At 43.1% G+C, this 27,950-nt stretch overlaps 1 protein-coding gene across 4 annotated transcripts in view; it reads right to left on the bottom strand.

The window, feature by feature from the left end:
* abcc3 (ATP-binding cassette, sub-family C (CFTR/MRP), member 3) overlaps window positions 1-27,950 on the bottom strand; it is a 41,132-nt gene that overhangs the window by 12,246 nt on the left and 936 nt on the right. For 2 of the 4 annotated variants that reach the window (XM_071907793.2, XM_071907792.2), the window contains exons 2-21: window positions 16,354-16,530; window positions 15,950-16,075; window positions 14,937-15,074; window positions 13,933-14,058; window positions 13,605-13,666; window positions 12,253-12,384; window positions 9,537-9,785; window positions 8,073-8,250; window positions 7,751-7,912; window positions 7,061-7,153; window positions 6,408-6,611; window positions 4,981-5,127; window positions 4,752-4,839; window positions 4,102-4,198; window positions 3,751-3,877; window positions 2,669-2,845; window positions 2,078-2,245; window positions 802-985; window positions 595-706; window positions 248-407 (exon numbers count right to left, since the gene is read on the bottom strand). In XM_071907793.2, the coding sequence (XP_071763894.1) occupies window positions 248-407; window positions 595-706; window positions 802-985; window positions 2,078-2,245; window positions 2,669-2,845; window positions 3,751-3,877; window positions 4,102-4,198; window positions 4,752-4,839; window positions 4,981-5,127; window positions 6,408-6,611; window positions 7,061-7,153; window positions 7,751-7,912; window positions 8,073-8,250; window positions 9,537-9,785; window positions 12,253-12,384; window positions 13,605-13,666; window positions 13,933-14,058; window positions 14,937-15,074; window positions 15,950-16,075; window positions 16,354-16,530 (2,907 nt within the window). The remainder of the gene's footprint in view (window positions 1-247; window positions 408-594; window positions 707-801; window positions 986-2,077; window positions 2,246-2,668; window positions 2,846-3,750; window positions 3,878-4,101; window positions 4,199-4,751; window positions 4,840-4,980; window positions 5,128-6,407; window positions 6,612-7,060; window positions 7,154-7,750; window positions 7,913-8,072; window positions 8,251-9,536; window positions 9,786-12,252; window positions 12,385-13,604; window positions 13,667-13,932; window positions 14,059-14,936; window positions 15,075-15,949; window positions 16,076-16,353; window positions 16,531-27,950) is intronic. The other 2 variants (XM_071907795.2, XM_071907794.2) reach the window with 1 other exon arrangement.

The raw sequence follows: 27,950 nt of genomic DNA, 5'->3' as shown, positions 1-27,950 counted from the left end.
TTCCAGTACAATCAGTTATCTCCCTTCACAAGGGAAACCTCAATCAAACTGAGGTATCTCGGCATAGCCATAATCCTTACCGTTACTCATATATTTCTATCCTTTCACCGCCTCTTTTGTCAAGATCTGTAGTGAAAGCTCATTGTGGAGATGAAATCATGAGCTGGAATTTCCTGGGTTGAAGGGTGATTAGAAGACGAAAAAGAGAGAGAGAGAAAGGAAGGAATGTAGAGAAGGGAGGACCGACCCTGCCTCTCTCGGTGGTCTCTGCCTGGATGAGCTTCTCCGCCCCGGTCTGCTTCTTCTTCTCTGGTTGGGCATCTGAGTGCTTCCTCTGGCTGCAGGCGTGCTTCCTCACCGACCTGGTCTTGGGGTTCTCTCCATCCGCTGAAATGATGCTGATCTGCCTGTGAAGGGAGAAGGGAAATCAGTAGCTTAGGGTTTAGTGAATTGACAACTCCTGAATGAATGAATCCAAGAATCTTATGTGTGGTGGCAGAGACTGAAAGCAACCTATAATACTTAACCTTCTAGGTAGTGAAAAAGTTAAAAAGACACTCAACATTCCTCATTAAAACAAAATGTTTCCAGTACCTTATGAACTTTCTCTTGGCTTCGTTGACCACCGGCTCATTGTCCACCATGTCTGTGTGGTTGCTAAGGGTGTCGTCAGGGAATAACTCATCCTCATCTTCTATTAACTCCTCTGGAAAGGCGTCATTGTCAGTATATTATACAACTCATTTTGTTCCAACATATATCTATGTAAATTTAAGGTGATATAAGGGGGGGGGGCTGTACCGGTTGCCTCATCCTCCTCTACAATGTCCTCCAGAGCGTAGTTCCTGAGGAACTCGGCAAAGGCTCCGTTCTGGTTGAGCAGCTCCTGGTAGGAGCCCATCTCCGACACCCGGCCCTCCACCATCACCATGATGTTGTCCACCTGAGGCAGGAAGCTGATGCCGTGTGTCACCAGGATGCGCGTCTGGAGCCAAACAACAAGAGGAACCTCTATTATTAGCTATTGTTACTATACGCACATAACAACGTCATCACACACCCACAGACACACACACATGCCAAACATTTTATCACTGCCATGACATGTCCAGAGCTACAATCTACACACTTTACCACCAGACGACAGCGTCAAAGGCATACAGCTCTTATCAGAGCTTGGTGTCATAAATATGAAAATCCAACAAGGAGTAAAGAGGATGCAAAGTAATAAACCAAAGACAAGAGATACAACTTCCTCTGTAGTAAAAAAAAAAAAAAGTTGAGCCTGAAACTCTGATGCTTGCTCAGAGACTTTTGGTGTATCACCAAAAGGACCACATCAGAAAGCCATGCTATTCATTCACTGTGCACAAAAGGAAAGTGCACTAACTGTGCACAGTGGAAAGCTGGTCAAAAAATAAAGCCTCTTTGTGCCTGTCATGGTCATGCATATGTAAATTATATGGAAAATAGTTATTAATAATAGTTATTTGGAGCAAGGCCATGCAAATCGAGATTATTCGCTAACACTTAGCAACACCAACTCCCCCAAATTATTGAATCCCATATAAGATCCTCTGACAGGTAGTCAGAGCTCGCATTTCTGCCTGATATAGCATCATCACCAGCAAGTCAGGAAGCAAAGCAGAGGGTTTTCCATCCTAGAATCTCAAATCAGATCAGAGAACGCTCCAATTATAAAAGGTGCTTTAGGGTGTGAGGGTGCCAACCTTGGTGTAAGGAGCTATTTGCTTGCACAGTGCTCTGTTAGAGGGCTTGTTTGCACCACAACTTGATTTGCAAACATTTCTCAGTGAATAAGATAAAACTGGAGCTCTTTGCTCAAGCAACTGAGGCACAAACTGCTGTTATTTCAATATGCTTGTAATGAAGTTGCATAATGCATATGACACGCAACAGGATCCCTTTATCACAGCAGGAATGATCTGCATCCATACAGAGCACAGAACTAGACCAGATCGCTCCTGTTCACATAACTAAATAAGCGGTAAGCAGGCAGTCTCAGCCTGGTTCAGCTGCAGCAGGTCTGGCTAGGCGACCGGGCTCCTCTCCTCACCTTGCCCTGTAGCGCCCCCTCCGGGCCAATGAGGTTGTCAAAGATGTGTTTGGCCACGTGGGCGTCCACGGCGGACAGCGGATCGTCCAGCAGGTAGACATCAGCCTCGCTGTACAGCGCCCGGGCCAGGCTCACCCTCTGTCTCTGGCCACCGGAGAGGTTGATGCCCTGCAGGGTTAAGAGACACAAGGGAAATGGGTGGACAGATAAACGTTCCCACCCACCTCATCTGCAATACAGACAGTTATGCAATTCTTTAGTAACTCATCAATAACCACAAAACCCTCTCAGATGGGGTTCTTCAGGACAAAACCTTTGCCAAATGGGGATCTGTGTACAAATGTGCATCTATCCTTAATCTGAAAAAAGTTTGGGAAACCCTGAATTAATGAAACACCACTTCAATTATGTCCAGACAGATTTCCGATGACAGAGACAAAACAAAATTGCTGAAAGAAAGGAAACCAAAGCTGATACCTGAAAGCAGAAACAAAAAGTGGATCGTCACTGAAGTTATGCTTCAACTAAGGAAGGGAAAATGAAAGCAAAGGCTTACAGCCTCAGGTTTAAACGGGCGCTTCTTTACTGTACCTTCTCTCCTATCTCGGTCATGTCTCCCCCAGGCAGCACTTCCAGGTCAGGGGTCAGGGCGCAGGCCTCCAGAACGCAGCGGTACTTCTGCTCGTTGTAGGGTTTCCCGAACAGGATATTGTCCCTCAGGGTGTTATTCTGGATCCAGGCCTGCTGGGGTACGTAGGCCACCGAACCCTGGGGAGAGAGGCCAGAGGATGCGTTTTGTATTTTGTATTTAGATATGATTTAGCTGGATTATATTTACACCTGGCATTAATATGCAACTCTTGGATTTCTCTTTCCTTTGCCAATGTGCAGAATGCCACTTCCTCTCCTAATATTTATGTCCTTTAAACAGACTTATGTCCTCATCCATGAGTGTCCCGACGATCCATTTTTGTCAAGAATGTTACTATCTGAGCTTCCTGTTTTTGACTTGCGTGCGCTACCTTGTCGAATGCTTGGTATAATTACCATAAAATGAGAGCATGGTGGATGTTTGGTAACTTCTATGTCAAACCACTGGTATTGTTAATGCTAGTGTTTCTCAAAACTAAGACCACAAAAAAATCCCCATTGCTTTCTGTAGCCAAAAGGATGCTGCAATTCATTTCCCGAAAAATTCTATTTCATTTCCCTGCCAAATCCGACAAGGAACACAATGTAAAATGCAGTGTAGAGACTGGTAGAGGCTGCCAGTCTTCTTGGTGAAAGTCTTGTGTGTTTATGCTAATTATTCTATATATTCTTATATATCAAAATCAATGTGGTAATGATTTGTTGATGTTCTAATATGACACATAGCACCTTTAAGTTTATACTGTTTACATAGCTGCTATATTTAGATCGGCGACACATTTGGGTGATCTGATCTTCTATGGATCTTCGCTGCATTTACACACTGCATTTATACATTTTGGCTCCATCCGATTACAATCTAATCACCCAGCATGCATGTTAATGCCATGTAGAAAGGTTTTTTGAAATGTTTGACTGCGTACCAAAACTGAGGAGAGAAGAATATCTGAAGCATTGCCAGCTACCTGTTTGTCAGTCATGCAGCACAACACTCCCTCAGGCTCTGACATGTAAACTCTTACCCGAATAGAAACCTCTCCCTCTAGTTTCTCCATTTCGCCCAGCAGTGCAGAGATCAGGGAGGACTTCCCGCAGCCCACGTGGCCCACCACGGCCAGCAGAGAGCCCTGGGGCACCATCACGTTAATACTGTGAACACAGCAGGCATTTATACCACATGATAATTAGGCAAAGTCCGAGCCAGGTGAAATGTGGTTAGTGTGATATAATGGTTGTATTGTTCAACCATAGCCCCAGGCATGACAACACAAACATAAAATACATGGGGATTGTATTTTAAGATAACAGATTGTCATTACACACAAATGTGGACCTATTTTCAGGAGTTAATTTGTTGGAAATGTTGAACGTACTTGTGCAGAGCAGGAGGATCTTCTTTAGACCAGGTGAATTTCCCATTGACAACTGTCACTGAGTAATCTGTTGAGCAACAAAAGGTAATGAGAATGTCTTTTCAGCAGAACGGTGCTTTTGCATGGGTGACAGCACTCACGCGGTTTGAAAAGACTCGACTGTGAAAAGCATTTCAGAGTTAGTAGTCACCCAACACCCCTCAAAAGGCTCTGTATAAACAGGCTCTCAGCCAGATGGCAGTTACAAGGTGACAGGTACAAAGGGGAAAGCAGTGACTGTGCGCTAAAAACCTATTTTGACAGCCCAGTCAGGTTACTCAGTGGAACCACAAATAAAAATGACATTGCATAATTTCTCAAACAGGAAATGACTGACGGGGCTGTGGCAACCATCCTAGTCAGTTGTGAGCGTGTGCAATAAGAACAGCGATGTGAAAAGTGTGTGATTGAAGCTGTCCATAGCTGATATGTTATGTCGAGATTGATGTTGATATTTATCTTTAAATTTGACCATTTGCATGCCAAAAAAGTACAAGTTTTTCCCTCAGACTTTTATTCTTGTCAGGGTGGAAACAAACAAATAAATAAATAAATTCACTGCTCTAACCCTAAGAAGGAACAGGAACAGAAACAGCAGTGGTTTGTTTTACCTGTGGCTGTGTTTTTTCTGTCCACTGAATGTGGGTCCAGCTCATCGTGACTCAGGAAGTTTTGGATTCGCCTCAGGGAGACACTGGCCTGAGATGCAGAATAAACAAACAGGCCACTGAATGAAAGGAACTAAACCAACACACCCGTGCAGAAGAAAAGCAAAGAAAGGCAAAACAAAGCAAAGCAAAGAAAGGAAAAGTCAAGAAAAGCAAAGAAAAGAATTCCCACCTGTACGATACTGCTGATGACTTGTGGCAGCATGTTGAGAGGAAACCTAAGGATGTTGAAGAGCGAGAGCGACACAAAAGCCTTCCCTGCATCCAGGACGTTGTTCTTATCCACAGTCACATACACGGCGAACGTTGTCAAGGCAACCTGGAAACACATCAGACAAAAAAGCCACTCAGACACCAAGGTCCATCAATCTACTGTAGAGATGTACAGCAGTCAGCACTGTGATATTCTGCACGGACTGGCACAGTGACCTTGCATTCAACCAGTGACTGAGCAATGACGTGGCCGTCCACAGCTAAAAATATCCACCACACTGCTGTATTGTTAGCTACATTGTAGTAACCCTCTCATAATTATTAGATTAAGGGTCTCAGCAATGAAAGAATTATATGATTAGGTTATGAAATTACTCAAATATTACAGTACATGCTGCTCTTGTTCTGATCATGTACTAAACTCCATTCAAAAATGGCTTGGCATTGTAATGCAGCCTTGCTTATTGGCAAAAGCGCACACCTCGAAGAATATGACTTAAGGCCTTTTAAGAAGAGGGTCTACTGGGAAATTCGACATACATCTGACAGGGTATCTGCAGGTTGCAGAAAGCAAAATTTAAGACTTTTTTAAGACCTTTTTAATGCTACCTGGAGTTGAATTTAAGACCATTTTAAAAACCTGAACAAAATCAAAGCATACCGTATTATTTTAGATGTTTGAATGTGTTTTTCTAGCTTCCAGGCAGCCAATCGTTTTCATTTTGTTATGGTAAGAAAATCAACTTGCAGAGACTTGAAACCTCAGATAGGTTATCTCAGTGAACTCAGTGAACCCAGTTTAATGCCTGTATTGATCTGAAAAGTCTACGTGTCTTCTGGTGTGTTCACATGCGGGTGGGAAGCTCCGACATCCAATCAAATCAAGTAGTTTTTCAGATTTATCCGATAGCACTTGAATGCACCATTCCTCTTGGAAATGCTCTCCCCGCAGAGACACCCACACAACAGAATGTATGTCTCCGCCAGAAAGTAGTACCTGGAGAAAAGATTGTTTTACAAACTAAATTCATTGACTTCTAAACCCGGGCACAAATGTTGAAAGGTAGGTTCATCACCTGAACATTTCAATTTAAAAAATATAGGAAAATGTATTCAAAGTGGAATATTCAAAAATCTAAAAAAGTATGGTATGCTTTGGATAATGGTCGGTAGTAATGTGAAGTATGCATGAAGTGTTGTAAATGGGCTAAAACATGCAAAAACACCGCTATGGTCCTTTTAAATTGCTAGATTTTTGAAAGGACTTTGGTGTGACGTTCTCTCCGTACTAGAGAACGGAACAAACCTGGCTACAGCTGAACATGAACATACACATGATCATAAAACAAACACCCCATGACAAAAAGACGTCCGGGTCGAGCGTACCAGGAAAGGAGCGCTGGTCCAGGCCATGGTGGAGAGCGCGCCCAGGTAGGCCGTCTTGCGCAGCACGTTGAGCTCCTTCTGCCGAATGGCCAGGACCTTGTCCCTGAAGGAGTTCTCCCAGGCGTACAGCTTCAGCACTTTGATGCCGTTCAGGATCTCGTTCATCAGCTTGATACGCGCATCCTTGTACTGCATTAGTTCCACCTGGCATGGAGGAAGAGAGGGAGGGGGTTGAAAGAGAAAGAGATTTCAAGCAAGGGAGAGGAATCAGAAAGCAAACTGTTCTTTTTCCCGGTGTCAGAAACAATATCTTCATCCATGAATGAATAGACTTGAAAGTAGTACAGCTAAATCAAAGCCCACACACCAAGTGGAGTGTTTTCTGCACAGAAAAATACAGGAAGAGGGACAAAGGTAACTTCTTTGAAGCGCGAAAACCCATGAATAATGTAAAATCACATGATTTCTTACACATGCTTGAATTCTTACATGGATTTCCCATGGGCATATCAGTGGATTGAAACTTACATGGTACAATGGAATGAGAGAGACAGTTTGAACCTGTGTGGCTTTCATCTATGGTTGCACTTTAGAAAGGCTACAGCTGCTGTGGGTATTCTCTGCCAGACTACACATGGCATGAGCGTACGTACCTGGTAGGCTCGTGTCTTCATGGCAATGGCGGCGTTAAAAGGGATCAACAGGATCATGACAGCCACGCCAGCCAGCACAGATGGACCGAGGTTCTACAAAACACAGTGCAGACCATAAAGACACAGCCTGTCAATGCACTGGGCATAGGCATCGATGCAAATATGATACAAAATCAATACAGAGAAAGAGTATTAAAGAATATTAAATCAAAGCATCTGTTAAATTACGTGTGTGTGTGTGTGCAAGGGGGGCCAAACCCGGCCATAACCTCCCTGTGCTCTGGTTGTCTGTAATCACACTGATTCAGGATCCCACAAATTTGATTCAGAGGTAGTGAAGTTTCCTGGGTCATTAAAGGAAAAGTACACCCTCAGATACTATTACACTTCCCTTTTGGCACTGCATTCTGGTCTACTGAGGCTACTGCCGGCGGAGAAACTGGTATCTCTTCCGAATGTCGGTGAAAATTAGTCTAGAAAGAAGCCTGGACTTGTTTGAAGTGATAAGCAGAATAAGCTGGCTTATATGTGTCATGAGCAGCAGAGGGGTGTGACGGAGGAAAAAGGTACAGACGGTGAAATAGATGGTCTTCTTGGCTTCACTCAGTGATGACCTTTAGAGGGGTGACAGAGTTCCTACTATGTGCGTACCGGCGCGCGTGTGTTTGTGGTTTATTGTACTACTCCTACCGTCCAGAGGAAGTACAGTGCCAGTACGATCTGCAGAGGGGCGGACCACAGCATGTTGAGGAAGGTGGTGAGGTCCATGAACCTCTGTGCGTCCACGGACATCAGGTTGACAATCTCTCCCACTGTTGACGAACGCTTGGCCGAGTTGGTTATCACCAGCGCCTGAAGGACAAGGGCAGGGGAAAAAAGAGCACAGTTAAAAATGTACAAATAAAGAAAGTTATTTATCCAGGGGCACAAATACCTAGGCTACAGTTTGTGTATTAATAGAAGGTATACATGCGATGATACCATACAGAGGTGTGTGTGCGTGTGTGTGTACCTTCCTGTAGATAGCTCCTATAATAGCCGACCGCAGCCTCATGCCGGTGACGAAGCAGTACTGAAAGTGCTGGTGGAGGATAAGAGTCTGCAGGAAGGCTGTAAAGAACATGAGGAAGGCCAGCGCGTAACCCCACCAATCGGGAACACCCGGCTCTTTCGTGAAGTAGATCAACATGCTAGAGAAGCGAAGAGAGGGAAAGTCATTTTGAGTTCTTCAGTCAAAGTGTAAACCGCAGCGCCGAACCACACGCCGCTGGGCTAATCTCCATATTGATAAGGCACATGGCTAACTTCTCATGCAAGCCCTTGTTTCCCTTCACATACAGTCTCTCCATACACACACATACGTTCCTCTGCATTAACATACATGTACGTACGCAATAATAGCTGCAATAATGTAGCTGCTACATTAGCTGGTGTAGCAGGCTTGTGCATGCAGGTATGTAACCACGAAATCCGTCAAAGTAGCGATCGGGTGGAGAATGTGTCCAGACAGAACATGATAAAAAAGGTACAAAACAGTTGAATCTATGGCAGGATAAAAAGTCTGACAATAAAGCTAGCTAAAACGCAAAACTAATGTAATCTCACAAGCACTTGTAGCGAGTTATGGTACACAAAGTACTGTGCTGTGCAGGTACAATGAGGTATCTGGATCTGGATGGTCATTGTGGTGGATGTTTGCATTTTTGAGACAATTTCGGCAACTCTATTGTGCCAAAATGTGCCTAAATCCATAAGTGTTTGAAATGGTTCCAGATAACACTTCGTTACAGATTGACTCAAAGTAGCTTAGCAAACTGCCAATTCCACAGTTTGAATAGTGAGGAATCAGCACTAAATTAGCTTTCACAGTGCATTTCTCTATAGCGTCAAAGTCCAAAAGCTCGTATGCAGTCTGCAATTGTTATATGTGAGTTATATGAAGGGAAGTTATCTGACTGATGGGAATCATATCAGAAAGAACAGAGAATTCATTTTTGAATATAGAAGAAACACTAAATTTGACATTTTTTAGACATGGCACCAGTGAAAAGGCTGTATGTCAGATATCAGTCTTAACTAAGCTGACTATAAAACATGACGATACCAAAATCTATACAGGAAAATTGCTATCTTATGGCTTATCTCATTGAAAATGACAGCCAGCACAGAGATAAGGGTTTCACAGAACAGCTGCTATCACTAAGTCTGTACACAGTCATCAACAGCTAAAAAAGGAAACATTTACATGGCGATTTTGCATCCTAAACACAGACGGCACCCATGTCTCATAATGACAGCTGCCATACAATGGACGAAGCAAAACAACATGCAAAAAAAACACAACATGCAAAACAACCTCCCGGGAACAGGGCTTGATAACGGTGGAACAATGGTGGCTTGTCAGCGTTCCGTGCTCGCAATTACGTTGTTTTATAATGAACAAACAAAGAAAGCACACTGGCTTCTCCGGGTTCACCTGAGGAGCTGGGGGTTGACAAAGGTGATCATATCCTGCAGCAGCTTGTAGGCGGAGCCGATCAGGAAGTAGGGTCCGAAGGCTTTGACGAGGGCCCGCAGGAAGGACGGCTGCCGCGGAGGGCCTTTCTGTTTGGACAGCAGCACCTCCACTTCCTCCGGGCTGTTTTCTCCTCCTCCTCCTCCGATGTGGTTGGTTGTTTCTGGCGGCGGCTTGGCGTACACGGCCTGGCTGGAGAGATTCTGCTCACTGGAAGACAGAGGAGGTGGGAGGGCGGGAGAGGAGAGAGAGAGACAGGCAGTGATGTAGGGAGTAAAGAAGCGTGAAGTGGGTGAACTGTGACCTTCAGCCAGTGATCGTCATAAGGCAACTGCAGTAGTTCACTGCCGGGGAATGGAGGGGAGATGGGAGGGGAGAGTGTCAGGAAGAGTCAGAGTCACAGAGGCAGGAGAGCGAGAATCAAACCCATGACACATAGCTGGAATACCTGTGGTATTCTAGTGCTATTCTACAGACAGACTTTTTGCACATCTTATTCTCACTCCCCTGATAGTGTTCCCAATGAAACCCACTGGTGTTGCCCCAGTGTATTTTAAGAGATCAGGTTCCTAACTGAGATGTAGTGGGAAATAAAAGAAGGGTAAACTATGACCTCCAGTCACTGTTTATTATAAGGCAGACAACCACCAATATAAACAAAAAACAATTATATTTTCAGAACAGCGTCAATTTATGGTTTTTTTTCCTCCCTTAGATGACCCTATCTTCATATAACTTGTTTGATTCTACTTAGTATTTATATAACATTTATGTCCTAAAGACTTATGGCCGCCTAGAAAGGTAGGTAATCTCTATTCTGCCAATAACAAGGTGGGAAAAAAAGAGTTAAGGTGGGTTTACCTTCCATACATCCCTGGAGATAGACTGCTGGGGATGAGTGAAATTTAAATACCTGTTTTATAGTTTATGAGTTAAATAAGAAGAATCCCTGTGGGGAAATTGGAAAAATAGAATATAATGTAAATTAATGTACTGTTGCAAAAATGAAGCAACCCAGACTGTCCCTCATTTGGCCCTGAGGACATGAAAAGTTTGTTTTCTGTCCTGTTACACCTGATAAGCTGTGATGCAGTTTAGTTTCTTCATGAGGAGCTCATGCACTGAAACATGATACTGAAGCGGTTTTCCTTGAAAAAGTGATTTTATTTATTTATCAAATAAAGTATGTCCCGCTTATCTGAACCTACTCTGAACTACTCTACATACAACTGAACACCAGTACAAACCAGAGTGGAAGAGTCGGATTCCAGCAGCGGATTAATCGGTGACTAAAGTGCAACGGGGCAACTGGAATGGAATTCCAGCACTACACCAAACAGGTTTCCGGACCACAATTAAAAAGGCCTAATCCAGCTTTTCCATATCGTTTTACAAGTCCTTGCTCTCGATCGGGGGAGAAAGCACAACGAAACTTTGGCAGGAGAACTGCAGCGTCGTCGCAGAGGCAAGAAACAGCCGGTGCGCCAAACAATGATGGGGGTCAAAGTTCACCAGGCTTCCCAAGCCGGTGTTAAGTGTGTTTGTGCAAGACATTCCCTTTCCTGCGGTGCTAGAGTGTTCGTTGGGCCGGTGCGTTGTGTAACTGAAGCTCTCTTCTCAGTGAGCAGGGATTGGGAACCACACTAGCTAGTTTCTTTGAAAGCCAAATTGACATAAACTGTGGAATGCAATATATTAGGCAGGATGGGAGCAACGTAATAATGAATTCTGCAACACATCATAAGAACAGTGGGAGACAGATTTCACCCTTTAAGGCTCCGACATGAATTGATTTTTCAAAGCCAAAAATACTCCATAAACACACAGAAGACATCAGAGCAACAACACTACAAAAGAACACACACACAAAGCCTTTTCTACATTTTTTTCGACCTCTGCAAAGATTGACTCAGATGATCTTTGTGTTCTTTCTGTCATTGTGCTGCAGCTTCTGTGTGTTTTTGTTCTCTGATTAGTTTCCCACTGATCTCTAAAGAGAATATGCAGTGATATCGGTTCCATAAATAAGATATAGCTGTTCTCCTAGGGTGAACTAAAAATCTCATGCATGCCCTCACATGTACAAAGGGAACAGACGTATGTACACACACACACACACACACACACGTACACACTCTGACACTTCCTCTCTCCTCTCTGTTCTGATAAAGGAGTGGAAGCTGGGGCCACTGCTGACTATGACAGGATTTGGCTTTGTAATTTTTTTTATTTATTTTTTTTACACAAAAGTGAAGGGAAGTGCACACTGTAGGTATTTGTGAATCAAAGTACACATTCCTCTTTGGAACTTATTAGCTTGAGACCACAAATCCAAGAAGTTGCATTGCTTCTACTTCACAAACTGCGAGATCAGTGAAAGGTTTTATATGACACAGACATAAAATATGTTCCTTCCCCAACTTGTCAGCTTGGGATTGCAATTTTCCATCTTCACAGGCAGTGGAATAAAACAATGATTCTCTTGAAAGATTTGGACAATTATAGGAAAGTCGGGTCCAGTGAAAAACCACAACTCCTCTCCAATGAACCACCAATGAACCTATCCATCTATCCAGATTTCTGTTCATTCAGTCGCAGAATTCCCCCTTCCGTCTGTACCTCCCACCCTCTCTCCCTTCATTCATCCCTTCCTCCTCCTCCTCCTCCTCTCATGTACCTCTGGGCTTTGGCGTGCTCCTTTTCCCACTCTTTGAGGAGTTTTGGCACCACCGTCCCAGAGCTGTCGCGCTTGTTCAGGGACCACAGGTCTTTGGCCTCCAGGGGCATTTTATAGCCTTTAATGGCCATACTGAGAGAGAGAAACAGCAGTTCAATACATGTTAGTGCAACAACCAAGACAGTGAGAGAGCAGCAATTAACTGGTAACATAACACTTTTATGGAAGAATATGACTCATTCCGAAAAATACTATTCAATTTGTGTCAGGTGTTCAGTATGAAGTAAACTTAAAGGTGCTATGTGTGGCATTTTCACATCAATAAATCATTACCACGTTAATTCTGACACATTAGAATAATTGCCATAAACAAACGAGACCATAGCCGAGAATATTGGAAGCCTTTCCCGGCCTCTACACTGCATTTTACATTAGGTCTTTGTCATTATGCGTGCTTGTGTGTTCTGGTGTCCTCCATTATGTATTTGATGTACCGCGTGATCTACCAGCGGAAGTACACTTCCAAAACAAAAGAACACTGAGAACCAAGGACACATAAAGATCCCATAATGTATTCAACAACCAAGGATGCATTGGATGGTGACATGGCCAACAGAAACAGACAGGAAGGCCCAAGATTTACCACAAGAGTGACACATCACATCCAAACAGCGTACCAGTGGGTCTACAGTACAGAGCCAACTGGAACAGCTGGGAAAATTACCTGTATTTCCCCAAGGGGATCAATAAAGTGCTATCTTATCTTATCTTATGATCTTAAGTGTGTCTTTATTGATCACACAACATCAAGCACACAGCCCATCTCAAACTGTAAGGATATGTTCTCTGTTCCTGCATTCTTGCACCACCCGGTCGAATTTCACGGGAAATGTGCTGGATTGCTTTATGGCACAAAGGGAGATCGCTTTACACTACAAACAGGAAGAGGGCGCTGTTCTCCAGTGCAAACTGAGTGACATCCTCTTTGTGACAGGCAGCAACAAGGTTTACGGGAAATGTGGTCTTAATTTTGAGAAACACTAGCAATAACAATACCACTGCCATGAGATAGAGGCTACCAATCCACCATGGTCTCATCTGTTTACGGTAATTATAAGGGTTAGGGTTAGGTATCGCAAATCATTTGACAATAATATATTGATGCTTAAAAATGCTACACATAACACAATTAAAATCACAAGAAATCCACTTTCATTTTCAGCAGTGATAACCATTGTAGTTTGACTTGACTCCTTTGTCTGTATGTATTTATGGATGCATGCGTATGATCACCATGAGTGCAACAAAGTGTGTGTCCGTGGAACGGTGCTGCAGAGCAGTGGAGAACCTACCTAGTGAACCACCAAAAGGTCATGGTGGAAAGAAAACCTGCTGTGGATTCAGGGCAGGGATTCTGAGGAGAAATTGAAAACGGTGCAGAAAAATAGGCCAGAGAGGGTTACACAAGGATAAGGACATACTTCTTTCAGCAGCCAGCAACAACTGTGCTCTCTGTGTGTGAGCGAGTGTGTGACCTGCTTTAACGAGCACCTAGCGGCCCGCGAGCACGTCCGCAGCCTCCCAACCACGCAACATACGATACGGGCAGGAAGATAAGATATTCGCACACACGCTCCATGCGTTCTGCGTGTGTATACAGCATGTGTGACAGTGACTCACGGGGTCCGTGACAACGTTGGAGAAGAGGGGGGGTTTCTCATTGAAGCAGCAGAGAATCAGCTCGCAGACCACCAGGCTGAAGTAGAAGTAGAACGTGGTGAAACGCAGCTTGTCAGGGACTTCGCTCTGAAAAGCAAAAACAAGGACGCACACACACACACACAGACACACAAGGACACACATGCTGGAGGTGAGTTACGACGGAGCAAGCATCTCCAGTCAAGGTCAACGTTCTCCATCCACTGAATGTTAGTTTACTTGATGACACTACGACATAGGAATGCATGCAGTCGTCTCTGCCTCTCTGCCTCTTTGTGTTCCTGCCTGCCTGCCTGCCTGTACAACTGTCTGTAATGAGTTTAACATTTTGCACAGCAAATTTAACCTTTTCCAATGACAAAGCTGCTTTCTCAGACAAAAACCAGACATCAAAAGAAATATCTTTGCAGGAGAACAGGAGAGGCTTTTGATATATGCATGTTTTGTATTTTCTTGATGTCTCTTGGCATCTTGCACACTGTGCCCATTGAACTGTCCCATGCGCTCCTGCGTCTACCTCTCTGCACGCCTGTCTCGTCTCGTCAGCAGCCTGCATGGTCCGGCTGCTGTGCGCTGCAGCTCTATTAGCGAGCCGTGCAGCTCTGGAGGTGAGATAAGTATGCTTGGCCTTGAGGGTCTGAGGAACAACAGCTCTACTATTCCCTCTCTGCTCTCTGCTTAGCGGCGTCCTGGGCTGACCCCTACAAAACATCCGCCAACTGTAAGCTCCCAGCCCAGCTACTGAGACAGCAGGGGGGCGGGGGGGGTTGATCGAGCTGAACTAACCCTTACAAGTCAGACACGGCGAGGATGAGGGGCGGGAAGAGCAGAAAATGGCGAAGAGATGAGGTAGGAGGAGACGAGTGTATAAGATGGTGAGGGGGAAGACGGATGAAAGGGCACTAGACGGAGAGGACGATGATAAATATGCAAAAGGCACTCGAGGGCTACGGCTGCGTTCTCACCTGGCTGGATGCCTGGAGGATCTTGGAGCGGAAAGGCACGATGGCACACAACACAGACAGGAACCAGAAGATGAAGAGGACCCCCGAGGACTGAACCCCACGTAACCTCTCAAACTGGATCAGAAACGTGGCCAGCAGCTGAGAGAAGCGAGAGGAGGGGTATTAAAACGGGAGAGATTGAGTTAGATTAGCCAAGACAGAGCCACTGAGGGCATGTAAGGTAACCCTCAGTCTGACTAGGTCAATCTGCTATGTTGACTGCTCCTCTGTTGAGCGCCTTAAGCAGTCTTGTGCAGTTGCTAAGTTTCAAAACACAAGACTTACTGATACCATCATGTCCTCAGATGGCACCTCTTCAGTGCCTTCCCTGCATCAGGCTGTGTGCAAGCAGCACAGCAGTGACACTGAAACCTACAAAGCAACGCTGACTATAGCGCTCGAGTTACCCAGCAAGGAACAGAAATTTTGGAGAAAACATAAGCACCTCAATATCGTTTTGAACTGTCTTTAAGTGAATATTAGTTTCAATAGTTTCTTCTTTAACAGTGGACAGCATTGGTTAAAAGTACCAGTTAATTATAGCGACATTTAGGGAACCATTGGTGCCAAACTGCAGAACTGCAGTGAAAGGCCGAGACGAGCATAAAATAATGTTACCGCTATCAGAGAATTTCCCAAGTAATAACCATGTAGAATGTTTGAATTCCAAGGAAAGCAACTTGATTCTGTCCTTTTTCCTGCATACACAGACAGTAGATCACTCTGGTGAAGAAAAACACATAATAAAATCTTAACCGTTTTTGTTCAATGACGCCAAACAAATGGTATAAGTCTATATTGTTCATTAAAAGTAAACAACTGGAGTAGTACCTCCAGTATTTTAAATCTAGTGTTTTCAATTATCGGCACATCCCTGGAAAATCTAAAAGTGCCTCCTGTTCAGGAAGTGACGTGAAGGCTCGTGCGACTGTGTTTACATGGTCACATCCTCCGGTTGTTTGCAGTGTGCTCACCATGGTCATGCCGAGCACCAGCGGGGTGACAAAGTAGATGGGCGGCTGCGTGTGGCCCTGCCGCAGCTCGTGGAATGTGTAGAAGAGATCTGTCCAACACACAATCCACAACGCCAAGCCAAACACCTGAGCGGGGAGAAAGCGTGAAAAGGAGAAAGGGTGGAAAGAAAAGAGTGTAAAGAGAAGTGGAGGAAAGTGGAGGACATAGGAATACAGCATGATCAGGCAGGCAGTGTCCGCTTTTTTGCCTGCTGGAGCGTTGGAATGCATCGCTGGCTGGTAATCCAGCTAAACATCGGAATGTGGGAGAGTGCCTTTTAGACAGTCCGGTTCTCAGCATTCATTATCAGCATAGTAATAAACAGATGCATTTAAAGGATTTCAAGGACGCTCTCCCCTCTCACCGTTTTGAATCGGTTCATGATGGACATCATGATGTAGCCTCTGTTGTTCCTCTGGAGGTAGAAGAGGTAGAGGGGGCAGACGGCCCACAGGTAGATGCATGGCAGCCACGACAGGACCGAGAGCTGAAAGCACTCAGGGAGGTCGGGCCGGTCCGTGTGCAGCGTCTGATTGGCTACCTGCGGGGGGACAGACGAGACGGCGGACAGTGCGTGAGCGTGCTGTGCAGGACCGGACCCGGGTCTCTCATGCGCCGCACCCCAAAGCAGGTGCCATTTCTACAGTTCGGTAGAGATAGGCCTGACCAACTCCAGAGCAGCGTTGCAACACACACATTTCACACATTCCTAAACCCCACTTCTACCACCCACACAAACACACACAAACTTCATACCAGGTGCTTTTCTTAAACCCAGAGCTGTAAACACTTTCAAAAAGTTAGCCGTAACTTACATTTACACCAGAACATCCTTATCTTGCTAGAAACTCCATCCTATCTCTTGGAAGGGAGCTTGAAAAGTTTCTTTTACTACCTCAGAACAGTCGTGTGACAGCATGTAACAACTGCGCTGCTCTGGCAAAGACGGAAATCTTCAGTTCTTTTACATTTACATTTTAGGAATCTGGCTGATGTCCTAGAGCAAAGTAAGGTCAAATTCCTAGATCACCAGCGTTTCACACAACCATTAATATGGAGGTCAAGGGTCAGAGCCGCAGCGGCCTGACAACATTCCTGTGAACCTGTGATGATTTACGAATAATGGAAGGGAGCTCATGTAAGTGTGAGGAAAATAAATAAAATAAGAGCAAAGCAGAGAGGTAGAAGGGATTTTTTTTTAAATCAGACTGAGACTTTTTTTAAAGCTGAAATCAGACTCAAAGGCTGCAGCAGCAATACAGTGGCACTGACTTTGAAGACTGCCATGAAAAAATGATGATTCACGAGTTTGTGCTGTTTTGTATTCTGGTTTTGCTACTCAGTGTAGCAGCCAGGGGTTACTTCTCCATGACCCTGCTGAGGCCATGTTGCAGCCACTGTAATTATGTGTGACAAAACTTCAGCTGGCTAAAGAGGTTCAGAGAAGCCTGTTTTGCAGAATTACTATACATTTTATTTAGAGGTGTGAACAGCTACCCATGCAGGGATGAGACAGTTCTATAAATTGGTTTCAATTTAAGTTCAGCAGTCACATTAATCACCCAGATAAATAAAGCGAGAGACAGCAAGGATGAGGAGATAAAATCAGATTGAAATTTACAGTGGAAGCACAACGCATTTTTTCCAATACTATGAGCATCATTTATTTCATATTGAACCGAAGCCGTTTGAATTGCTTTAGCTTCAACGTGATGCAAATCCCTGCATGTCACAATCCTCCATGACAGCAATACGTCAGCTGATGCTGCACAATGCCTTTACGCCTCTCATGAGACGATTGGCTTGGTACTGAAGCTACTAGCTAGTTGGGAAGAAATGAAGATGGAAACATAAGATGGGGTTTAGATGGCAGCCCTGAGGAAAAAAAAGCCATCAATACATTCATTTCCAATAATATTCTCAAACATCTAAGGCATACTTTCTCTGTACAATTCCCTAATGGTGTAATAGGAACTTGCATCAAAGCAAGGGGAATTGCACAGAAGTATCTCACACCCCCAGTTTAATGATCCAGCAGGAGAAATTACTTCCATCAAGTAGCATGTTGGAGAATGTGAAAAGACGTGTTCATCTGGACTGAGAGGTAGGAAATCACTTCATAGTAAATTTACACAGTAACTGGGTGTGTATCTAGGAGGGACACGCCAATCCCTCCTGGATAAAAAAAAACACACCCAAAAACACACCCATGCCCGCCCAGAGAGGTTGCGGCGCCTTTGTAGCACTTTAGGTGTTGCCTTGCTCAAGGGCGTTCTAGCTAGCCAGATTCAAACTGAGCCAAAGAGACAGAGTGAAGGGACACAGAGCGGTGCGGCACCGATACATTTCTGCATTGGCTTATGCACCTTTAATCCCTTTGGGGCACTTGCGTTGCTAGGAGATCAAATATCACATCAGGGAGGAGTTGATCAGGACTGAAAGATAAGCTGCATATGTGATATTGTGTTGATGATGACTCCAGCTCCACCAACTCCCCCTGTTGTGTTGCAAACTTTTCCACTATATTGCGTGACGACAATACGTTCCATTTATACACCCGCAGGAGAGAGATAAACTCAACATGAATCATAGTGCGATGCGGCTCTGACACAGTGGTTAACATGCTCCCCTGGACAAACACAGTTAAAGGCCCACCCACAGATAGACCCAAGATAAACACAGCTGCCGGCCTCCAGCCTCGCTACATACATCACCACACCCATCAGCCGGAGCGTCCTGTGCGTACGACTAAGTATGTTTAAGTGTGTGGAGGTGGTAAGGAGGTGACGGGTAATGGTTCATGTGTGTGGAGTAGCCTGCATGGATACTGTATTGGTGTGTGTGTGTGTGTGTGTGTGTTATGGCCTGTGTGTCCTGTGGTGTATGGGGCAGCTGTAAAATGTCTCGCTCTACTTGACACTGACAGCAAAGATTTTAATATGGCGTGAGCTTGGAATTATAAGGTTCTATCTGACTTTTGTAATATCAAAATAGAGTGACCCACATATTCATGATGTCCTTGAATGTTACTTTTGGGGTTAAATATTTAAAAAGATAGAAAGAAAGAAAGTCCATAACAGTATTGCCAGATGTATGTCAAATCTTTGATGCTCAATATCTCAGATAGAAGGATGGTGTGTGTGTGTGTGTGTGTGTGTGTGTGTGTGTGTGTTCATGTATCTGTGGTCTCCACCAAAAGAATGGATGCACTTAGGCTCTGCGAATGACTCAGCAGTAAATTTAATAAACATTTACAATTGACCCAAACATTTATTTGGGTTTTTTCCCCCTTTCAGAATTGGAGCAAGCTTGGATTCTCCATTCCTCCAAGTTAAGCCTTGCCATTCAAGATAATGTAGCTGTACAAATGAACAAAAGGCTCTAATATACTGTATGTACATTAGTGGCTATTATGAATATAATTTACATCTCATCCATCTGCTAACCAGAGTGATGGAGAGGAGAGAATCATACAAGTGGTACATCTTACTGAATACATATTCAGCAAACAATAAAAGCTTGGTAATGATGACCGTAACAGCGCTCTCTAAAACACCTTTCACCATTCATCGAAAACAGAAGCTTTCAAGGCAAGTAAAAACGCACAGCTTGAGTAAGAACGGTGCTCCAGGCAAAGAAAACGAAGCAACATAGCAAAGAAAAGATTTGTCCTTTCATTATTTCAAAACATAGCCGTTCAGTATTCAGTATAAACTTCACACTCGGACGCAATACTGGAGGCAGGAAGGCATTCTCCATTTCTCATGCTCCGTCTTTTCGCTGCATGTCGGTCAAAGCCTGCTCTTTGCCTTCCTTATACACATGACAAAAGCACTGACGTGGACTGAGGGAAAGTTGTAGTGTGTATAGTAGAGTGTTTACTTTGCTTGTCTTGCAATGTCAAACATGTGCTGCGCTACACCTGGAATGTCCTTGATTCCCCTGTCTCCTTCAGTCAAAAAGAACAGGGTGAGAGCAGCCGAAACCACGTGTTTAGCATTAATCACGTCTGTGAAAAGTCATGTAATAAACTTTTTTTTTTTTATCTGGAGTATTCAGAGGAAAATGCCAATTTTAAAAGCTTGCCGGTCCCTCCCCTGCACACTAGGGAAAGGCTAGTGAGTAAATACCACATTTAATAACTGATAGTACTGTACAAAGAATTTTGCTTGCTTTTATATTGGTGTCTAAGAGACTGAATGTACTTTAAGAGTCCTTAGTTGATGGTTTTGTTTGGTTTATTAGTGTGTGGGTTCCCTCCTTTTGCTCTTCAGCCCTCTGTAGTAGAAATGTCTGAAACCAAAGATGTGTATTTCAATCCAGAAAAGGAAATAAAATCAAATACTGAACATTGTGTACATTATCAACAAGTCAGAGGACAGTAGATTCAGTCATAAAAAAACAGTGGCTTGTGTGAGGTGAGGCTTCTTGTCTTCCACTACTCTGTTGAAAGTGTACACCATCCACACCCCTCTGACTGTCAACAAGAAAGGCGACACGAACACAGTTGATAAATTGTATTGGGAGTGCATTGTATTCAGGCTATGTAAATCGAATGCGTGGGCAGGCCGGTATAAGGGAAGGAGACTGAGTAGGAGGGACAGAGTAGTATAAAGAAGACGGCAAGAAGTTAGTGTGAGCTAAACCCCTACGGTGGTTTCACAAGTCTTTTCAACACAATCATGTAGACTGATCAGACAACAGAGAAAGGTGTATTTACCCAGGCAATCGCCTAAAAAGATGTTTTTAAGATAAATGGTCACATGCCGCAACCAAAAGCCTACTGGAATCCGTTCAGGTTCTGCTACACAAAATATGCAGGTAATGTGAAGAATGGAGAGAATAAGGTACTCCAAGTCTCCTCAAAAGGAAATTACTTTCATGCCTGTTTTCTGGGCTAAAGGAGAAATGTAAGGCTACAGATCACTCTCTCAGCCAAGCCTAAATTTATGTTGTTGCTTTGAACGAACGTGGCTCTTACATCACGTCCATCTGAGATAAGAGGTTGTGGTTTCGACACTTGCATTTATCAAAGTTGGGGGTTGATAAATGTTTGAGCTGCGCGATACAATCGGAATCTAAAAGTGCTGTTTTGTAAGTATTGTGGTAACGATACAGAGGCTTTTATATTAGCTTCTACACACAAAGATACATTCACACTCAAGTTAATGAAGAAATATTTGAACCTCACAATATTATGGCTCACTTCACAAAACGGCTTAAGCACACAACAGATTTTATAGCCCATGGTACTTGACAGCAAACAACTTACAGAGGCCACTTATCATGGGAAGCAGACAGCAGGGAAGCAGTTTTATAAAGGCAGCAGAAATTGCCATCATTTCACAAACAGTATGGACTTTTCCTGACAATTATCAGTAAAAAGCAATCAAACAAACAAACAGTGCAGGCTTTACTAAACGCAGAATCTCTACAGCCTCTATCCAGTTTGACAGACTTACAAAGCAGTATCACTACACGACCTGAAACTTAAACAAAGGTGAGAAGAAAAGGGTCGGCCAGTAAATAACAGCCAGCAGTAACATTGACAGGGAGATTACGCCAATCAACCAGGCAAAAACCTTTCAATGAAATTGAATTCAATGGAATGTGACCCAAGGCCATCATGAAACCACTTTGAGATGAACCAGACGGTGGTGAGTCCATGCAATTTTCTCCCTGATGAGTCTCATCACTCAGCGGGATTGTTGCATAGCACCTAGTTATCAACAAGGATGGTTCAGAGCCATAGGGATCTGATGGTAATACAGTGTCAGTGATACATCAGTTCGTAAACATAATCATTGCCTAGACAAGGATCAACACAAATGAGATATAAGTCAGACTGAGATCAAAGCAGCAAAGTGTTGCTATTCAAAAGGCAATCAACAATTGTTATATTATATGTGCACAACATTTCAAGTGTCAGTCAATTCATCTATGAGATATTAGCATTTAAAAGCTGCAGAAAAACAAAGTGTGTGCCATGTCTCTTGTGTGGTAGTGCTGATGTGCAATGTCTGAGTCACTCATGTAACATTTTGTGCTTTCATGTGCTGCGGATATACAGGAAAAACAAATTAACTACTTGGAAATCTCACGTTTAATCTCACATGACTAAGTCGGAAGCGTAGAAAAGAACACACAAATGCAGCGCTGTTTAGCAGCCGACTCGGAAGTCCCTGATGTCGGACCTTCCTACCAGCACGAGCGCACAAATAATGCAGCGTCATTTGAATTGTGTCACTCAGCTTTCAACAGTGATGCTGCATAGCCAATCAAATCAATGTCATAACGTCTTGATTTCAGCAGTAAACGTTCTCTCGACATAAATTAACGCCAAAAATACTGTCAGAAACATTGTGTAATGTATGATTTGAAATGACCCTGCCTCCTACTAGCCAGTACTATAGATGTACACAGAACAAAGCTAAGCAGAAAAAAATAATCTGAAAAAAAAAAAAAGCACTAAGCCGGTACACACTCACCCCACCACTTGTAGATTTCCAGCCAAATTACATACTGTATTTTTGGACTTTGCTGAACCAAACCTAAACATCTGTTTGGCGTTTCTGCTAGCTTGTCGTGTTAGCCCTGTCAACGTTTGGTTGCCTTCGGACTGTCTGCTTTCCCCGGACTGTCAAATGGTAAGAAATAACAATTTATAAAATGGATAGTTCCGGATCTCTGTTTTGACTGGCTGAGAAATGTTCGAAGCCGTAAAAATAAACCTGAACACACACCTGTGACCCATAACAGCTAATTCAAATCTTACACTAACGCAATGTGCTCTTCATGCGCTAACTTAAATCGACACTCATACCAGAACTACACAGAATAACATTTAATGATTACTATTAGAATTATTAGCAATTAAAATAAAAGATGAACATTTGCATTCATTCGTTTTAATACAATGGTGTGCTATCGCTGTTTTATAAAGCCAATAAGCCAATTGATGCAGTGTTCTGCTGTGATTTTAGCTGAGAGGCTTGTGCCTAAAAATCCTCTTAACTTTTTTTAAAATCACTGGAAAGCAAGGCCTTTTGTGGCTTCTCGCTTAAGTAATGCTAACAGGCATAGAGAGGACTGGTAGCATCGCTAGTGATAGACCTAGATGTTTTCATATTTTCCTTTTTTCACAGTTTGTTGAGAGCACTTTTAAATGTCATTCAGCACATTAGATGTAACAGTCCAGAAAATATTATTTCGACTAGGTAAGGTCTTTAAAACTGTGGTAAGTGGTATACAGTGTCTGGCAAATAGGAAACCCCATAGCAGTGACTTAAAATATCAGTTACAAATCTATTCTGTGGATGCCACAACATGATGTAGGCCTATACTTTAAGTGGGTATTACTAGAGAATAATTGACTGAGACAGAATTAGTGGCGATGGCAATGGCAGCAAGCTGGCGCCAGGTCAAAAACAATTTGGCAAATCGCTCTGACACAAATGAATTTGTAGGCATAATTCAATGACCCAATTACAGAAGAAATGTACAACGATTCAGGACTTAAACCACCAGAAAGCAAATTAAATAATGTAAGATATGAAAATTAGCTAAGAGACATATCAGTCCCAAGACCAAAGAAAGTGCAGGAGCAATCTCAGTCAGTATTTTGTGATACAAACAAGTCACAAGTACTCATAACATAGGGCTAATTTATGGCCATAATCAGAAATGATTGCAATGATTACAATTGGGTAAGAAAGTTCCTAAACTATCAATATTTCATGGCAAAGTAGCAAGACTTTTATCAGACTAAACTTGTTTATCATAGGGCCATTTGCTTTAATTTTAACTTCATTCACAGCATAACATATTAATCACATGTGGATTACTTTTGAGCAAAGCACTTCAAGCAGACAAAACAATGCAAACAACACATTGTTTGCATTGGGATTGTAACTGGTGCTATACTACTCTGCTCTAGTTCCTCTTCCCAGTAAATAAACTCAGGCACAAAGCGGCAAGGAAAAGGAAATGCTCAAAATGGCAGTGTTGTGTTCGCGTGTCAGTGAAAGTCAGTCAAACTAATGAACATACTTCTAGAGGTGGTACGGGTGGGGTGGGAGTGACGCGGTCATCTCTGTGGGTTTGTTAGCATGCATTCGGGGGGGTTGAGAAAATAAAATACAGCAGGCTCTCCATCTGGTCTCCGTTAGGCAGAGAGCTGTCGAGTGGTATGAATGGGAGACCGACTACAGTAAAGACTGCAGGAGGACAGGAATTGCTGCTGGCCATGTTTGCCTGTTCATCTGGACCTGGCAGCTGCACACGCATGAAGTTGCCCTGGACTGATGTTACTCAAGAAGACAGCTCTTTCTATTCTACATGGAAAATACAATCTTGTTCAGGAAATTATTTCAGATCCCAACATTATGTTCTTGGTGTTTTAATGGCCACTGTTGGACTCCTCAAATATGCAAATTAGATTTAACGCATTCCTCCTTATGAATGTCTGAATCTGAATCTGACAGATATGGATTGGTGGGGAAACTTGGAGCCGCCACCCGATGAAACTTTTTTTTTTTAAAGAGAGGAAATGCCTGGGGCCGTGCAGACAGTACGGTTCATAGATCACAGACCAGCTTGCAGTATGGCATGGAAAAGAGGGAAGAGCTATACACTTAACAAAAGGTTCAAAAGGTTATCTGTTTTTTTGTTTTTTTGTTCACATATTTACTTTTCTCTTGTCTCCATCTGCTTTGGCTGGACTGGTTGAATTGGATCTATCATTCTATGCCGTGTATACTTTATGACTCACGCGGCCATTTCTATGTCTGTGATGTACTAAAAATGTAAGACTTTTTTATTGCAGCTTAAATGCTCGTTGCCGCATGGTCTCTTTGACATCATGTTGTTCATATCTCTTCTCCCAGCAGCATGTTCTCACAAAGCTGTGACATCCCTTCTCATTCTCAAATGGAATCAAGAGCGTTTCACAACTCTCATTTCCTGACGTTTTGCTGGCGTAGCAGTCTCTCAGTTCAGAAAATAGATACTCCACTGTGGGAAGAATGTCCAAATAAAGAGTCTTTAAAAATACACTGTGCATACATTTTGATGTGTTTAATCTATTATCTAAAAAAAAAACACTGGATATACTAGGAATCCTATATAAAAAACAAGCTCTGTCTCATAAAAACAAATAATATGCAAAGTATAGGAAGTCATTTGAAGTGGGAATCAGCACTGATACTTGGAAATATTGTTGTATTCAGATAAACAGAGTAATAAAGGAAGCGGTGCATTGAACGTTTTCGGAAGCAGTGGCTGTGAACGATTTTCTATTTGGAGAGAGAATTTGGGAGCACAGAAATGGTAAATGAGTATTAAAAAAACCCCTAACTTCCTATTGAGGAACATGACATTGTACATTCAGTATCAGTAGCTACATTGCCATTCTTGGTCCCACACAATACCATAGCAGATGCCCCATTAACAGTCTCTCAGCATTACACTTTCTCACAGTAAGGGTAAGAACACACACCTTGACTCATGCATAGTAACTAGTGGCAAACAGGGAACTAAAATGATGAACGTCACCAAACACTGGTAACTAACCACTAAATGTCTCTTAATTGCGAGTCATCGTGAATTTCCCAGATTTTGATTACTTCCTCACTTTCATTTTCCGTTCACTGTGAAAGTCCCGACCAGCATTTACACCCCACAGCATCAAAATCTGGACTAAGGAAACAAGAAATGATTCCAGACTTAGGCAACACCACAGGGTTTGCCTCGTCAGTGAAAACCTATTCACAGCTCCTTCGCTCCTCCTATCTAACTGTGCTTTCCATCAACTACACAACTGTAGAACAAGCTGCTGCTGATGGATAAAACTGTTGATAGATAACGCTGCTGATAAATAGGCTTTGGATCTGCCTGATAGTGTGTGTGTACCATAGACCGCACATCCTGTCAGCCTCTGCTACTGCCTCTATTAGGCTACATGTATTCCTCATATTTTAGCTTGTCAGAGTGCACATTGTGTGTGTGTGTGTGTGTGTGTGTAGGTGTGTTTGCACTTGTTGGGGTGTGGATTTGTGTGTGTCCAGCCCTGAAAGATGTGATAGGGGCTCAAGGTTTAGCTTTACACATCAGGTTGACGGTGACATAACACGTGTATTACATACTAGTGTGTTCAAAACACCATGTCTTCTGTTGGGGCAAACCTTTGAATGAAAAGACAGTGTGGATGTTACGAAAAAAAGAAGAATAGTAATATGAATATTAGAGGGATAATAGAAAAGGTATCACAACTTTTCAATGACTTTAAAGGTCTTCTTTGGTGAAGGACTCAGAATTGGTATGTTTCGGGGTAAGAAATGACATGGGTCAGAATTAAGTGAACTCATTCATTTTTAAACTGCTGCTATATCAACACTAACATCCATCACAGGGTTTTCCTCAGGATGTGAAGTACTGATCCTGGGGCAGAGAGGTCCAGAGAGAAAAGATCAAGTCTTTTCATAGGAAGATTTCAGTGATACCATAGGGACAAAAATACAATAAAAGTAGGATAAGGTCACTATAAACTCAAGATTGAGTACCACAGAGACAAGTCCCTACTGTAATACTGCAGGAATATTACAGTGATTTTTCAGTGGGGTTCTCTATTGGCTATGACTTCAGAGCTTATTTATAGCAGAAATGTATCTATTGACAAAAATGACCATTCTGGTGCTACACCATCTCTGAGCTGTCGGCTACTGACACCTTTTACAAACACAGAGGAGGCAAGTGAAGAAAGTCATGGCCAGAGCTGGGTACTTGACCTAGACTTGCGATGCTGAGTCCCGGGGGATTACAGCAGGCTTCAGTCCGTTTGAAGCGGACTTGAACGGCAGCACCCGGTCTAGGTGACCTCGGATGGCCTCGTAAACAAGCGTGACATTAGTGGAATACTCGGCCAGAGGAAAATCAGGTGCTCGGTCTTAACCTCGAAGCTCTGGAGTCTGCTTCAGAGAGAGGGGCCTGTTCGTGGCGGTGCAGGGTCGAGGGCTTCCCAAACCTCCTCATGTCAAGGACACCACGCCAGAATAGATATGGAACACGCCACGGACCTCCATTTGGTAAGATTTCGTCCCACGCACCCTCATATCTGACAAGGTTTTTCTGATTAGTCATGATTTAGCAGAGAATTGCATAGGGACTCTTTCAAGGACCCTTAGAGGGGCCCGGACCTCACTTTGGGAGCTCCTGGTGTATTCTATGGGTGCAGGAATGTATCATAACACCTTCATATAGTTGGATCTACAGCTATTACAATAGTTTGACATGTCTTTATATGTCTTTATGCATTGATGCATAATCTCACCCATAGAAGTATTTCAAAGGCAATTTATAAGATCACTGGGCATCACCGCAATTACCTGTAACAGACCCCATATTATCCATATAGACACATGATGTAGATAAGGCTACAGTGGATTTCTGAGGAAAACTAAGAAAATTCCCTATTATATTCCTATAAGGACTTAGTGGCTACTTGTCTGTAGACAATAGTGAGTTTATAGTAACCTTATCCTACTAAATAGTATTTTTCATCTCCTGTGGTACTTTTATAATATTCCTATAGAGACTTGTAGCATGTGTGCTACTCAATAATTACTTTGAAATTACTTATCCTACTTTATGCTATTTTCTTTAATCTCCTATTCATATGGGAACTTATAGTGCCTGTGGTCTGTGTTACCAAATTGTGAGTTTATTGTGACTTTACCCTACTTTATGGTATTTTTTTATCTCCTATGGTATTCCTATAATATTTCTATAGGGACTTACAGTGTCTCTGCGGTACTCAATAAGTTTGCGGTGACTTAATCTTCTGTATGGTGATTTTATGACCTGTGGTCTCCCTGCAACATTCCTAGAGGGACTTATAGCTTGCCTGCAGATCCAATAGTGAGTTAATAGTGACTTTATCCTAGGGTATCACTATTGTATTCCTAT

This window comes from Centroberyx gerrardi, chromosome 20 (assembly GCF_048128805.1).
Source record: "Centroberyx gerrardi isolate f3 chromosome 20, fCenGer3.hap1.cur.20231027, whole genome shotgun sequence".
In the NCBI taxonomy this organism is placed as follows: Eukaryota; Metazoa; Chordata; class Actinopteri; order Beryciformes; family Berycidae; genus Centroberyx; species Centroberyx gerrardi.
The sequence above is the reverse complement of the archived record's forward strand: the minus strand, read 5'-3'. Positions and strand labels throughout refer to the sequence as shown.